Below are 13,053 nucleotides of genomic sequence, written 5' to 3'. Positions count from 1 at the left end.
TCGTTTTTGTCCTTATCCCCAAACCTGTGTTGAGGAGGCCACTGGATAGGACTGTGCTGCCAGGTTATCTCACAGGGAACAGGAAGGGATGGGCAGACTGCTCGGCGACCTTGGAATAACCTAGCCTGGGGAACTCTTGGCCACAGTTCCCCTCTTTTCTCTCGCAGCTCGAGCAGGGGCGGCCTGGCCAAGTAGCACAGACGTTTTCTAGGGCAGGGACCCAGGGAGAGAGCCGAGCTGGCGAGCGCATTGCAAGGACTGGGACCCAAGGACTGGGATCCGCGGCCTGCTAGCTTGGGGACTCGGACAAGTTATTTAAACTTCGTACGCCTCAGTTTCCTTATCTGCAAAATGGGATTAGTGTCAGCTTGAAAGGATTATGTGGGTTAAATAATGTACATAAGAAGGAGATAATGGAAAGTGGCGGGCCTGGCGCCCGTCCGGCGGTTCCAGGAAAAGGCGATGGGCTTCTCGTTGTGCTTATCCACCTGTCTATACCGATAACAGGTTCAAAGCAGATCTTGGCTCCGAGGTCCGAGGTTTGCCGCCTACTGTGCAGTCCGATCACGGGCGGGGTGCCCCAGATCCGTCGTCCAGGGCACTGACCCGGTCACGCTCAAACTCGCGGCTCAGGAGTGGCAAGTGGGGGGTGGTGGGGAGGGCCGGTTCCCCCCAGAATCCAGCCGCCACTGGGCTCCGAGATCCTCCCCAAGTCCCTCCCCGCCCAGGCCCAGGGTTTGCGGGTCTCCGCGCCTCCGGCCGGAGGAGCTCGCAGCGCGCAGAGCCGAGCCGGGGCGCGGGCAGCGGGGCCTGGGGGATGCGCCCGGAGCCCGCGATGGCGTGGGGATCGCCACCCCCGTTTCCTACCCGCCACTCCCGGGAGCCGGCGGCGGCGGCGGGCGCCCCAGCGGCTGCAGGGCCTCCGCTGGGGGCCGGCGCGCCTCTCCACGCGGGCCGGGCGGCCTGGGCGGCGCGGCGGCGGCGGGGCGGCGGGCCGGAGGCGGCGGCCGGGAGCGCGGAGGTGGCGCCGCGCGGGGGGAGGGGCGCGGCGGCGGAGGAGGAGGAGCCGGGGCCGCCGCAGCCGCTGACAGCGGCCGGAGTAAACAAGCCGCGCCGCCGCGGCCCGGCCGCTGCCCCCGCCCGCGCCGGAGCCCGAGCCCAGGCCGAGCCCTGCCCTCGTCGCCGGCCGGGCCGAGGCCGCGCCGCCGCGCCGCCCGCCCGCCCGCCCGCCTCCGCGCGGTGACGCCGCTGCCGGGCGCGGGGAGCGCGCGGAGCTCAGGCCCCGCCGCCGGGCTCTCCGCTCGGCCGAGGGCGCCCGAGCCGCCGCCGGCGCTCGCCCGGAAAAGTTTCCCCGCCCGGGCTCCCCGAGGTGAGCGGCGAGGGTGCGGGGCCTGGGAGCCGGGGAGCCGCGGGCCGGGCCCGCGCGGGAGGCGCCCCCCGAGCGCGCGGCCCGGCCTGCCCGCGTCGGTACTTTTCCGCTGGGGCCGGGCGAGCCCTCTGACCCCGGGGAGCGCCGCGGGGCCGCCGGGGGCGGGATGGGGAGGGAATTCCAGAGGCGCCGGCGCCCCCCTCCCGCCCCGCCGTGCCCCGGGGGCCGCCCCCGGCTCGGCCCCTCCGCGCCGGGGGAGGAGGAGGAGGAGCTGCTGTTGGGGGGGGCGGGGGTGGGACCCGGCCGGGCCTCGCCCCGCCCGCACACCTGGGCTGCCGGAGACTCAGGTGCGGGACCCGCGGCGGCTGGAGGCCGGTCAGGTAGGTTCCGGGCTGCCTCCCGCGGAGGCCTGGCCGAGGCGCCCGCTGCCCCGGACGGACGGACGGACGGAGGGGCGGCCTGCCTGCCTGCCAGACAGACAGGTCTGACAGCCGTCGGTCAGGTCGGAACCTGCTCTCCCTCCGTCCCTACTTCCTCGTCCCTGGCTCCAGCCCCGCTTTCCCGGGAGGGGGGTGGAATTCTCTGGGACTCGGACAGCGCGCTGCGAGCCGGCGAGGTGGCCTGGCGAGGGCCGGGCAGCTGTGGCCAGGTGTGGACACGGCGCCCGAGAGCAGTTGAGCCTGAGCCTGCTCAGCCCCAGTGGCCCCAGGGTTACAATCTACTACCTTGGGCTTCCACGTGTACGATTTGATCTCCCCCCCTCCCCCTTTAAGGATTCTGTGGCTTTAGAAAAAAGTTTGAAAAATCTCTTGGCTAGCAGTTTTGACCACCAAGGAAACTGAGGCTCAGAGAGGAAGTGACTTATCTAAGATCACACAGCAAATGTGAGTTGAGCAGGGCCTGGAAGTCCCAGTTTCAGGGGAGCCTTTGAGTGTAACAGGACCTGGCCTGGTGGGAGAGACCGGAAGGAGAGACGGGATCAGGTTTCCCCGGGGCAGCCTGGTCCGCGCCAGACCCCCAGTGCCTGGCCCACAGCGGCCGGACCCGGGGGGGCAGGTTCGGTGTGGGTGCCTTGGAGTGGCTGTCGGTGTCCGGGCCTGGGAAAAGGGAGAACACAGCCGGGAGCCGCGTCCCATGTGAGAGGGCATCACGGGAGGCTAGAAATACAGCAAGAAACTGGGACTCAGGGTGAGTCAGAGTCTGGGATGGGGGTGGGGAGAAGCCCATTCATTCATTGTTCTCAGCGCCGGCTCTTTTGGGAATTGGGGGGTCCCAGCTCCCTCCAGGATGCTGAGGCAGGGCTGTCTGGGGCGGGGGGGGGGGGGTGTCCGGGCTCTGTGGAAGCCATACCCCCCTGCCACAGGGGGGGAACGTTGGTCCCGGCGAGCCCGCCCGCCCGCCCTTGGGGATTGTTCGTCAGCGCCTGTTTTCTTTCCGGGTGCTGCAAGGTAATTAAATAGTTGGTTAATCACCTTTAACGCCAAGCAGCTGCCGCTCGCTCCATCCACGTTCCGCCGGAACTTGGGCTAGACCGAAATGAACCCCGTCTGAGTGTGTGGGGGTTCCAGCGGCCGGCTGGGCGCACAGCGCTGGGGTCGGGGTGACTTTGCGTGACATCTGGACCCAGGAGGCAGCTATCGTGGTGGCAAGAAGGGGAGACCAGGCCTCTTTCCCCAGAGCCTGTCCCCAGAGCCCCAATATCCTCTGTTCAATGAGGGGCTTGGGGGTCCCTTCACCTCCCGGGGTCCGCCTGTCCAGCCATTGCTTAGACCAGCTTCCTGGAACTGGGCCGCCCAAGGCCTCCCGGGGCCGTGGCTTCTGAGCCCCGTCCCGGGGAGCCGTGTGGACTTTGACCCTCCAGGGTGAGGAGCTGCGGGGTGGAGGCCGCCTGCCATCAGCTGTCAGGTTATTTTGGTGTAAACTGAAAATACTCCAGGAATAGCCCGCGTCCCCCCGGCCTGCGTGGTGGGGCTGCCACAGGAGGGAGGCTGGTCGTGGCTGAGGGCTGCCCTGGAGAAGTGATGGGTTCCCAGGGGTGAGCCTGCCCCCCCCCCAGTTCCCAGGGCCCCCCCGGTGAGCGGGGAGCTTCATTTTGCCGCCTGGCAGAGTGGCCTTTTGTGGAGCTGGGCCGCGGGAGTGGCGGGGCATCCTGGGCCCTGTGGGCAGGCCTTGGCACTGAGATAGGACACCTTCAGCAGCCCCACAGGGACCTCCCCCAGCTCCCCCTGCCCCCGTGGTTGGCTTCTGGGTATTTAGGGGCCCTCTGTGGGGACAGTTATGTGGCCCTGGGCAGAGAGGTCCCCCTGTCTGTTTGCTGAAGGAGGAAAAACAACACGAGGTCTATTGATTCAGCCTCACCTTGGGGCTCCTGGCTCGGCAGCGTGTTTGCCCTGGCTGCCCGCTTGCTGGGATTGCGAAAGGCCGGTGGGCGTGGAAGGAGCAGGGGGGCTGCTGGCGACCTCCAGGTCCAGGGGGGATAGGGCTGGGCAGCCCCAGCGTCCCCCAGGAAGCAGGAAAAAGGAATCTGGGCCCCTGGCTTGGATGGTGGCCGAGTAAGCCATTGCGATCCCTGCCCTTAGCCCGGGCCAGGCCCCCCTCCCACCCGGGCTCACCAGGGTTTCTTCCCTGTGCCTCTTTGCAAGTAACTCGGGGGCTGGGGCTGCTTTGCCGAGCCAGGAAACCCCCATGAACGTGGTCGAGGCCGCCCGTTAAGAAACTTGAAAAAGCCAACATTTTATTCCTGTATAAAACATACCTGGTCATTGGGAAAGCAAACAGTGGCACAGAGGAGAAAACAGTTCCTCGTCATCCTCACTGTTTTGAGAAAGCCATTGTTCATGTTTTAGCGTGCGTCTGCCCAGATTTTGTTTTGTGGTGCTATATAAACACACATGTATAAATAGTTTTTTGAAGACAAAATGGAATCACTTGTACACGCTGCTTTGGAACCCATCTCTTTTGCTTCGATTCTGGCGAGCGTTTATTTAGTTGCTCCTGTTCCGAGTGACTCAAGCCTGGATGTTCTTCGTCCCACTTGCGTGTTCTTACGCGGAGGGAGGCTTGGGAGCTGCGGGTGTGGAGGGGGCCGTCTGCCTACCTCGCCGGCTGACCTTGGGGGCTGGTGTTCGCGCCTCTCCCCCAGGGCCCTGGAGGCCTGCACGTGTGGGAAGGAGCTTGAGCCCGTGGCTGGGCGGGGGGACACTCACTCTCTCCCCCTTTCCTCCCTTGTCCCCCGCAGAGCCTGCAGCCCGCATCCTCCCGCCACAGCCCTGCCCGTCTCGGCCCCATGCCCCCGCCAGCCAGCCCCGGGCCACAGGCGGTGTGTCGGCACGTGGGAGCCGAGGCCCTGTGACCAGGCCGAGGAGGCGAGGGCTCTGTGGTCCCAGTCACCTGTCCCCCCATGGAGCTGAGGCCCTGGTTGCTATGGGTGATAGCAGCAGCGGGACCCCTGGTCCTGCTGGTGGCTGATGCCCAGGGCCAGCAGGTCTTCACCAACACCTGGGCTGTGCACATCTCTGGAGGCCCGGCTGTGGCTGACCGCCTGGCACGCAAGCATGGCTTCCTCAACCAGGGCCAGGTAGGTTCTTACCGCCTGCCGGCCTGCGCCGAGGGCTTTGCGGGGGGGTGGGCCGGTGAGGGCAGGGGTCCTGGCACTGGGCGAGAGCTATGGGGCCTGTCTTCTCAGGGGCATGTTCCCAGTGGTCAGGGGACGCGAGCAGTGCTTGCCCTGTCCCTGGGCTTCTAGCCGAGGTTGCTCAGAGGACCCGTGGACCCCAGGGCGGGTCAGTCCCCCTCGGCCCTCTGCGCCTGGGGGACAGGGAGCAGGTGCCCTGCCACGCCCTGCCGTGGTGTGCCTCCCCGGAAGCCCGGTGCCCACCCCCAGTCCCCCCCCTCCCCGGGGACTGGCAGATGGACAGCCCAGCTCCCTCTTCCTGCTCGGTTGCAGATCTTCGGCGACTATTACCACTTCTGGCACCGAGCTGTGACAAAGCGCTCCCTGTCGCCTCACCGCCTGCGGCACAGCCGGCTGCAGAGGGAGCCTCAAGTGAGTGCAGCCCCGGCCTCTCCCGCCCCACCCTTTCCTTCCTCCCCCTCCTGCGCCCACACCAGCTCCCCCACCCCCTCGCAGGTGCAGTGGCTGGAGCAGCAGGTGGCAAAGCGGCGAACCAAACGCGACCTGTACCTGGAGCCCACGGACCCCAAGTTTCCCCAGCAGTGGTACCTGGTACGTCACTAGGCTCTGGGTCCCCCTCTCCTTCTTCCTCTTCCTGTCTGCTGAGCTGCCTTTCCCTATCCCTCCCTGCTGAGCCTGGGGGTGCCCTCCCAGAGTTCTTTTTTTTTTTTTTTTTTTTAGGTAAACCATACTTTTTTAAAAAGTATGTTTTTATTGATTTCAGAGAGGAAGGGAGAGAGAGAAACATCAGTGATGAGAGAGAATCATGGATCGGCTGCCTCCTGCACGACCCCAACTGGGGATCGAGCCCGCAACCCACGCATGTGCCCTGACCGGGAATCGAACCCCGTGCCCTTCAGCGCTCAGGCTGACGCTCTATCCACTGAGCCACACCGGCTAGGGCTCCCCGAGTTCTTGACCCTTCCGTGGAGCCCAGACAACCAGCTGTGGCATTACAGGCGCAGCAGTGGGTGGAGGAGGAGGCGTTGAGATGGTGAAGGGGTTCTTCCAGGTACCCTAACGTCACCCAGTTAACCACCCCTCCTAAGTGCCGGGTGATGGGGGTGGGCGTCTCCGCAGTCTGGCGTCACCCAGCGGGACCTGAACGTGAAGGAGGCCTGGGCCCAGGGCTACACGGGGCGCGGCATTGTGGTCTCCATCCTGGACGACGGCATCGAGAAGAACCACCCAGACTTGGCAGGCAATTATGTGAGCAGGTGGGGGTGGGGGCCGTGCTCCCTGTGAGGGCGCCCGGGGCAGTCCCCCCCCTGCCCGCCTGGCTGGGCTGCTCCCGACAACAGCCGTGTCTTTTCCAGGATCCGGGGGCCAGTTTCGACGTCAACGACCAGGACCCTGACCCACAGCCTCGGTACACCCAGATGAACGACAACAGGTCAGAACCCGCGGTCCCGGGCCTCTGCCCCCCTCCGCCCCTTGCAGCGAGGAAGCGGGGCTGAGCCCGGGGCAGACGCATAATCCCCCGACAGGCTGACGTCTCTCCTGCCGCCCCGGGCCTGCTGGGGCTCCGAGGGAGGGTTTGGTCAGAGCGGAGGCGGCCACGGCCCAGGCGGAGGGGGCGGCAGGGGGCTGTGCTCACACGGGGACAGAGGTCATGGGTGGAGGGGCTTGGGGACCCTTCTGCTCCGCAGGCCGCGCCTGCCGGGCTCTCCCCACCACTCACGCTGCGCTCTTGGCCCTGGCAGGCATGGCACACGGTGTGCGGGCGAAGTGGCCGCGGTGGCCAACAACGGCGTCTGTGGCGTGGGGGTCGCCTACAACGCCCGCATTGGAGGTGGGTGTCGGCCTCGGCCACCCCCCGTCTTCGGGAGGGCCCCCTGGGGGGCGCTTTTCTCTGTCCATTTTCCCACTTGGGTCCTGTGGCCACGTGGCTAACCTTAGACGGTTCTTAGCACCTCAGAGAGCCGAACCCCAGTGCTGGGGGCCCTGTGCTGGGGTGGGGGAGTGTTTCTTAGCAGGCGTCTCCCTCCTTCCTCACCAGCCATTCCGAGTCCTTCCATGGCAGGCTCTGATCGCCGCGCTCCTGTGGGGACCCAGAGCCTGATCCAGAACCTTCTTTTTCTCCCCTCCCTGCGTCTTGTCTTTGAGAGGAAGAGGCAGGTCCGGGAGTTCGGGCTCCGGGTCTCCCTGCACAGCCTCTCTCCTCGCCTGCCCATCCTTCGGGTGCAGGGCGGGGGTGCTCCAGGGTACCCCTGGCAGCGGGACCCATGCGGCATCCCTCCCCCCCCTTGTGGCCAGGGGTGCGCATGCTGGATGGTGAGGTGACAGACGCGGTAGAGGCACGCTCGCTGGGCCTGAACCCCAACCACATCCACATCTACAGCGCCAGCTGGGGCCCCGAGGACGACGGCAAGACCGTGGACGGGCCAGCCCGCCTCGCCGAGGAGGCCTTCTTCCGGGGCGTCAGCCAGGTGAGGCGGGGCCAGGCTCTCTGCCTCCCACGGCTTCTCCCTCGTGTTTCTGTTTCTATTTATTCATTTTGGGGCTCAATTTTAATTGTACACAAAGCACGTTTATTAAAATGTTAGGAGACTAGAAGGACAGAAAAAGAGAAAAAGCCAATTAAAATCACCCATAATGCCACCCCCTGGAGTCACTGCTCTGAGCCTCTGTTGGTCTGTGCGCGGACAGACAGACGGGCCTGTTGACCTAACCCACCAGGGCCTCTGGGGCGGTGGGCAGGGGGTCCCCGAGAAGGAGGCCCCAGCCTTCCCCGTCTCCAGCTGCATCTCCTCCTGCCAAGCCTCCCCCCAGGCCCGTTCCCCAGTGACCCCGCTCCACGCTGTCCACAGGGCCGCGGGGGGCTGGGCTCCATCTTCGTCTGGGCCTCGGGGAACGGGGGCCGGGAGCACGACAGCTGCAACTGCGACGGCTACACCAACAGCATCTACACGCTGTCCATCAGCAGCGCCACGCAGTTCGGCAACGTGCCCTGGTACAGCGAGGCCTGCTCCTCCACGCTGGCCACGACCTACAGCAGCGGCAACCAGAACGAGAAGCAGATTGTGAGTCTCGCCCGCGGGCGCGGGGAAGCGGGCCGCTTGCCAGCTCTGCCCAGACCCATCTGCCTCCCACCCGCACGCGCCTGGTGGCATGGCTCCTGCATCACGGTGTGGGAGTTGGGGGGCTCTCTAAGACTCTTGGGAGCCGTGGAGCCCCTGAGAAGTGTAGACACCCCCTAAAAACCATCGTTCTCTTTTTTTTAAGTGGTTTTTTTTTAATTGATTTCAGCGAGGAAAGGAGAGGGAGAAAGAGAGAGAAACACCAGTGATGAGAGAGAATCATGGATCGGCTGCCTCCTGCACGCCCCCTACTGGAGATGGAGGCCGCAACCTGGGCCTGTGCCCTTGATCAGAATCGAACCCGGGACCCCTCAGTCCTGAGGCTGACTCTCTATCCACTGAGCCACACCGGCCAGGGCCAGTCGTTGCTCTTAATGATCTCCAACCTCTAGTGCAATCCCCTCGTTCCCTGGGAGGCTGGGAAGGAGTCCGGCATTGGCCTGTCCCCAGCAGGACCGCCTGGGACATGGACTAGCCCTGGCTCACCACACCACCCGTGGGCTCAGGGCCCGTAGGAGAGGGAGGGCGGGCAGGTGGCCACTCTGGCCTCCACTCACCACGTGCCCACCACCTCCGTTGCCCCTGCAGGTGACCACTGATTTGCGGCAGAAGTGCACCGAGTCTCACACGGGCACCTCGGCCTCTGCCCCCCTGGCCGCTGGCATCATCGCGCTCACCCTGGAGGCCAAGTAAGTGGCGGGCGCCGAAGGGGAACGTTCGTACAGCGCCCCCTGCAGGGCAGCCCTGTGTCTCTAGCGCCTGCGCCCAGAGACTGAGCCCGCCTCTCCCTCCCTCCCTCCTTTGCAGTAAGAACCTCACCTGGCGGGACATGCAGCACCTGGTGGTACAGACCTCAAAGCCAGCACACCTCAATGCTAACGACTGGGCCACCAATGGCGTGGGCCGGAAAGGTGGGGACGGGGTGGCCCAGGGGGCCGGACTGGGGGGCGATGGGGAGCTCTCTGTGCCTCCCGGCTGACCCACCTTCCCCTCCCCACAGTGAGCCATTCCTACGGCTACGGGCTGTTGGACGCAGGCGCCATGGTGGCCTTGGCCCAGAACTGGACCACGGTGGCCCCCCAGCGCAAGTGCACTATCGACATCCTCACCGAGCCCAGGTGAGGGCTGGGGCTTGGCTGGGGGGCGGGGGGGCCCTGAGAGGGGCAGGGGTGCCCTCGGGCCCCTCCGGGCTCAGCTGAGGGACCCTCCTGGTGCTCTGTGCTCAGGGACATCGGGAAGCGGCTGGAGGTCCGGAAGACGGTGACCGCCTGCCTGGGAGAGGCCGGCCACATCACGCGGCTGGAGCACGCGCAGGCGCGCCTCACCCTGTCCTACAACCGCCGGGGTGACCTGGCCATCCACCTGGTCAGCCCCATGGGCACCCGCTCCACTCTGCTGGCCGCCAGGTGCTTGCCCTGTCCCCTGCATGGCCTGACCTCCCCTCAGGCCCACACACATTCATTCATTCACTCACTCATTCACTCATTCACTCACCTAGTCCTGATGGTCACCGAATGCTCCCCCTGCTGGCATTCTGGCAGGGATGGTTTTGTCCTATGGGACCGTCCATACTGCAGGAATCCCCCATTCCACCCACCAAATGCCACGTCTGGGTGCCTTCCCTTGCACATTTCCAGAAACTTCCGGTTAAGAATATCTGGCCTAATGGGAGTCAGAGCCAGCAGGCATTTCCGGCCCTGCGGCGGGGTTGGTGTTGCAGGGGGAGGGTGTGCGGTGGGCTTGGGGCTCCCGGCTGGGGTCCCCCCGGGCTTGAGACGGCTGTGTGCACCCCACTCCCCAGGCCACACGACTACTCGGCGGACGGGTTTAATGACTGGGCCTTCATGACCACCCACTCCTGGGACGAGAACCCCTCTGGCGAGTGGGTCCTGGAGATTGAGAACACCAGCGAAGCTAACAACTACGGTACGGGGGACACTCGAGGGCGGGGGGCGCAGCGGGAGAGCCGGGGTCCCCGTGGGGTCCCAGTGCCGCTCACTCTGGCCTCCTCCCCCACCTGGAATAGGTACGCTGACCAAGTTCACCCTCGTGCTGTACGGCACGGCGCCCGAGGGGCTCCCCACGCCGCCCGAGAGCAGCGGCTGCAAGACGCTTACGTCCAGCCAGGCCTGTGTGGGTCAGTGACGGGTGCTGCTGGGTTTGGGGCCCGAGGCTCGGGGACACGGGGTGCTTGTCCCAAGCCGTGCTCTGGGAGGAAGGGGGTCTGAAGGGATGCTGCATCCCGTGGGGTGACAGTGCTGGGGCTGGGAGCTCCCGGGGATCGTGGGGACTGCCTGGTCCCGGGGCTCACCCGCGCCTCTCCCTGCCGGCAGTGTGCGAAGAAGGCTTCTCCCTGCACGAGAAGAGCTGCGTCCAGCGCTGCCCCGCAGGCTTCGCCCCGCAAGTCGTCAGCACGCACTACAGCACCGAGAACGACGTGGAGCCCATCCGCGCCAGCGTGTGCGCCCCCTGCCACCCCTCGTGTGCCACGTGCCAGGGGCCCGCGCCCACAGACTGCCTCAGCTGCCCCGGACACTCCTTCCTGGACCCCGTGGAGCGGGTCTGCTCGCGGCAAAGCCAGAGCAGCCGAGAGTCTCCGAAGCAGCCGCTGCCGCCGCCGCCGCCCACCCGGCCCGCCCAGGAGGTGGAGGTGGAGCCGCGGCCCCGGGCGGGGCTGCTGCCCTCGCACCTGCCCGAGGTGGTGGCCGGTCTCAGCTGCGCCTTCATCGTCCTGGTCTTCATCACGGTCTTCCTGGTCCTGCAGCTGCGCTCGGGCTTCAGCTTCCGGGGGGTCAAGGTGTACACCATGGACCGCGGCCTCATCTCCTACAAGGGGCTGCCCCCCGAGGCCTGGCAGGAGTGCCCGTCAGACTCGGAGGAGGACGAGGGCCGGGGCGAGAGGACCACCTTTATCAGAGACCAGAGCATCCTCTGACGAGCGCCCGCCGCCGCCCCGCCAAGCCCATCCCCTCCTTGGGCACTTTTTAATTCACCAAAGTATTTTTTTACCTGGGACTGGGCTTGGACCCCAGCTGGGGAGGCACAGGGAGCAGGGATGGCTTCCCACCTCACCCTTGGGCCTCCTGGCTGCCTGAGGTGGGGCCCCAGGACCAGCTGGGGGACAGGGGAGGGCCTCACCCCCTCCCACCCCACCCTGCTCAGCACCCTCGCTGCGGGGGAAGGAGCGAAACCTTACGGACAGCTTTCCGAGCGTGTCCAGGCCTCGGCCGGAGTTCCCTGCGCGGTAAAGAGGGGAGGCCCTTCCATCGGGGTCCCTGGCCCGGATGCAGCTCTGGCTTCTTGTCCCTCTAAAGCAATAACGGTCCCCAACCAGGCAGCAGGGAGGCTGGCGCAGGGACACGGGAAGGAGGAGGCCACCTCTTCAAGGGCTTGCGCATCCCCGCCACCGCCCCCGCCTCTGATGAGCCTCAGGCAGAAGCAGTGATGGAAGGAAGGGACCAAGGCGAGGCAGGTGCTTCCAGGGTGCGTGTGCGCGCACGTGTGTCTGTCTGCTCACCACAGCTGGCTGCCCGCTGAGCGAGGCCGGCCCAGCCAAGCCCCACGCCGGCGTCCTGCCCACCCCCTCCTGCCGGGGCCCACGTCCCCGTTCTCTGAGCCCGGGGCTGCCTGGGCTGTGGGCACTCAGCCCCGGAGCCCCTGGGTGGGTGCCGGGGAGGGACGGGGGCCAGCCGGCCCCTCCCGCCTCCCACCCAATGCTGCTTTCCCCTGTGGGGATCTCAGGGGCCGTTTGAGGATATATATTTTCACTCTGTGATGATTTCACTTTAGATGCTGATTTTTTTTTTGTTTTTTGTATTTTTAACGGGGGTAGCAGCTGGACCACCATCTCCCCACACCCACTTTCCACCCTGCGGTTCTCCCAGCTGCCCCGACCCAGAGGTGTGGGGGGGCTGCAGCATGTTGCTGGGGAGTGCGGTGTAGCTGAGCCCCAAGTTCTGAGGAGGCTGGCCAGGGGGGGCCCTTGGAAATGGGGATTGCGTTAGGAGGGGGGCGACTGTGGTCCTGTTTCAGATGGGGCTCGCCGTGCCGAGGGCTCATGGGTCACCGGTTCTCCAAGTGCCAGGGGTGGGCAGGCGGCGCCGTGCCCCCTCCAACACTGTGCCCTGGTGGAGAAAGCACTGTCCTGGCCTGCCCCCCCCCCCCCCAAGTTCCGCTCTTCTGACGTGCCTTTTGCACCCCTCCCCCTAGGACAATCAGTCCCCTTCTGTTTGGGAGCCCTCTTCTTTCTCACCCCTAACCCCTCCCGGCACCCAGCCCCCTGCCCAGGGGTGCCTGCTCCCCGCCCCCCCCCCCCCTTGTGGCCAGCCCGGCTGGTTTTGTAAGATACTGGGTTGGTACACAGTGATTTTTTTTTTTTCCTCCTTGTAATTTAAACAGGCCCAGCATTGTTGGTTCTATTTAATGGACACAGATAACGTTAGAAGTTTTAAAGTGATTAAACTTGCATACCTATGCAATCGAGACCTGGTCTCCAGTGTGGTGGTACTGTTCTTCCCGGGACCCCAGGACCGCATGGGGTGGGGATGGGGGTGATCAGCTGCCCAGCGTGATGTCCCGAGTGCCTCGAGATGGGCCCAAGTCGGGACGCCAAGGCCTGTCTGCTGAGGGGTTCCGGGGCCTCCGTTAGGGAGCAGAGGGGTCTCGGAGGAGACAGCAGCTGGAGACCAGCCCCTGGGGTGGGAGAAGCTGAGCACCCCCTCCCACAGGCCTGGTGTCCAGCAGGGGGTGCCCCGGTGCTCAGGGTCTCCCTTGGCTGGAGGAAGTGGCCTGGGGCCTCCGGTGGGAGCCAGCTGGGTAAACGCGACTCCACTCCCCAACCCCACCCCACAGGTCTCCCTGGGACAGGAAGCTCCTGCCGGGGGCAGGGGAGTGGGGATAGGTCCCTCAGGACCTGTGCCTGGCAAGCAGGC

The 13,053-nt window shown here is 65.8% G+C and overlaps 1 protein-coding gene across 5 annotated transcripts; it reads left to right on the top strand.

Annotated features, from left to right (window-relative positions):
- Window positions 1-1,194: 1,194 nt before the first annotated feature.
- On the top strand, window positions 1,195-12,611 carry FURIN (furin, paired basic amino acid cleaving enzyme). 5 transcript variants are annotated; one of them, XM_079764076.1, is made up of 16 exons: window positions 1,195-1,369; window positions 4,608-4,946; window positions 5,316-5,414; window positions 5,499-5,594; window positions 6,123-6,251; window positions 6,359-6,435; window positions 6,746-6,834; window positions 7,299-7,471; window positions 7,853-8,065; window positions 8,711-8,811; window positions 8,930-9,033; window positions 9,123-9,240; window positions 9,349-9,528; window positions 9,924-10,048; window positions 10,149-10,255; window positions 10,456-12,611. In XM_079764076.1, exons 2-16 carry the CDS (start codon window positions 4,770-4,772, stop codon window positions 11,215-11,217), a joined length of 2,550 nt encoding a protein of 849 aa, XP_079620202.1. In that variant the 5' UTR covers window positions 1,195-1,369; window positions 4,608-4,769; the 3' UTR covers window positions 11,218-12,611. The 5 variants fall into 5 exon arrangements, with proteins under 5 accessions (XP_079620202.1, XP_079620198.1, XP_079620199.1 ...); XM_079764072.1 differs by having other exon boundaries at window positions 1,197-1,369; window positions 10,149-10,259; window positions 10,456-11,199; XM_079764073.1 differs by lacking the exon at window positions 1,195-1,369 and adding an exon at window positions 1,605-1,749 and having other exon boundaries at window positions 10,149-10,259; window positions 10,456-11,199.
- Window positions 12,612-13,053: the final 442 nt, after the last annotated feature.

Source organism: Cnephaeus nilssonii (assembly GCF_951640355.1).
Source record: "Cnephaeus nilssonii genome assembly, chromosome: 24".
NCBI classification, from domain to species: domain Eukaryota; kingdom Metazoa; phylum Chordata; class Mammalia; order Chiroptera; family Vespertilionidae; genus Cnephaeus; species Cnephaeus nilssonii.
The sequence above is the reverse complement of the archived record's forward strand: the minus strand, read 5'-3'. Positions and strand labels throughout refer to the sequence as shown.

Coding starts and splice junctions, on each gene's coding strand:
- FURIN (XM_079764076.1), top strand. CDS start 4,770: ATGGAGCTGAGGCCCTGGTTGCTATGGGTGATAGCAGCAGCGGGACCC. Junction 9,034..9,122: donor CAATGGCGTGGGCCGGAAAG/GTGGGGACGGGG, acceptor CCCTCCCCACAG/TGAGCCATTCCTACGGCTAC. Junction 9,529..9,923: donor TCCACTCTGCTGGCCGCCAG/GTGCTTGCCCTG, acceptor CCCACTCCCCAG/GCCACACGACTACTCGGCGG.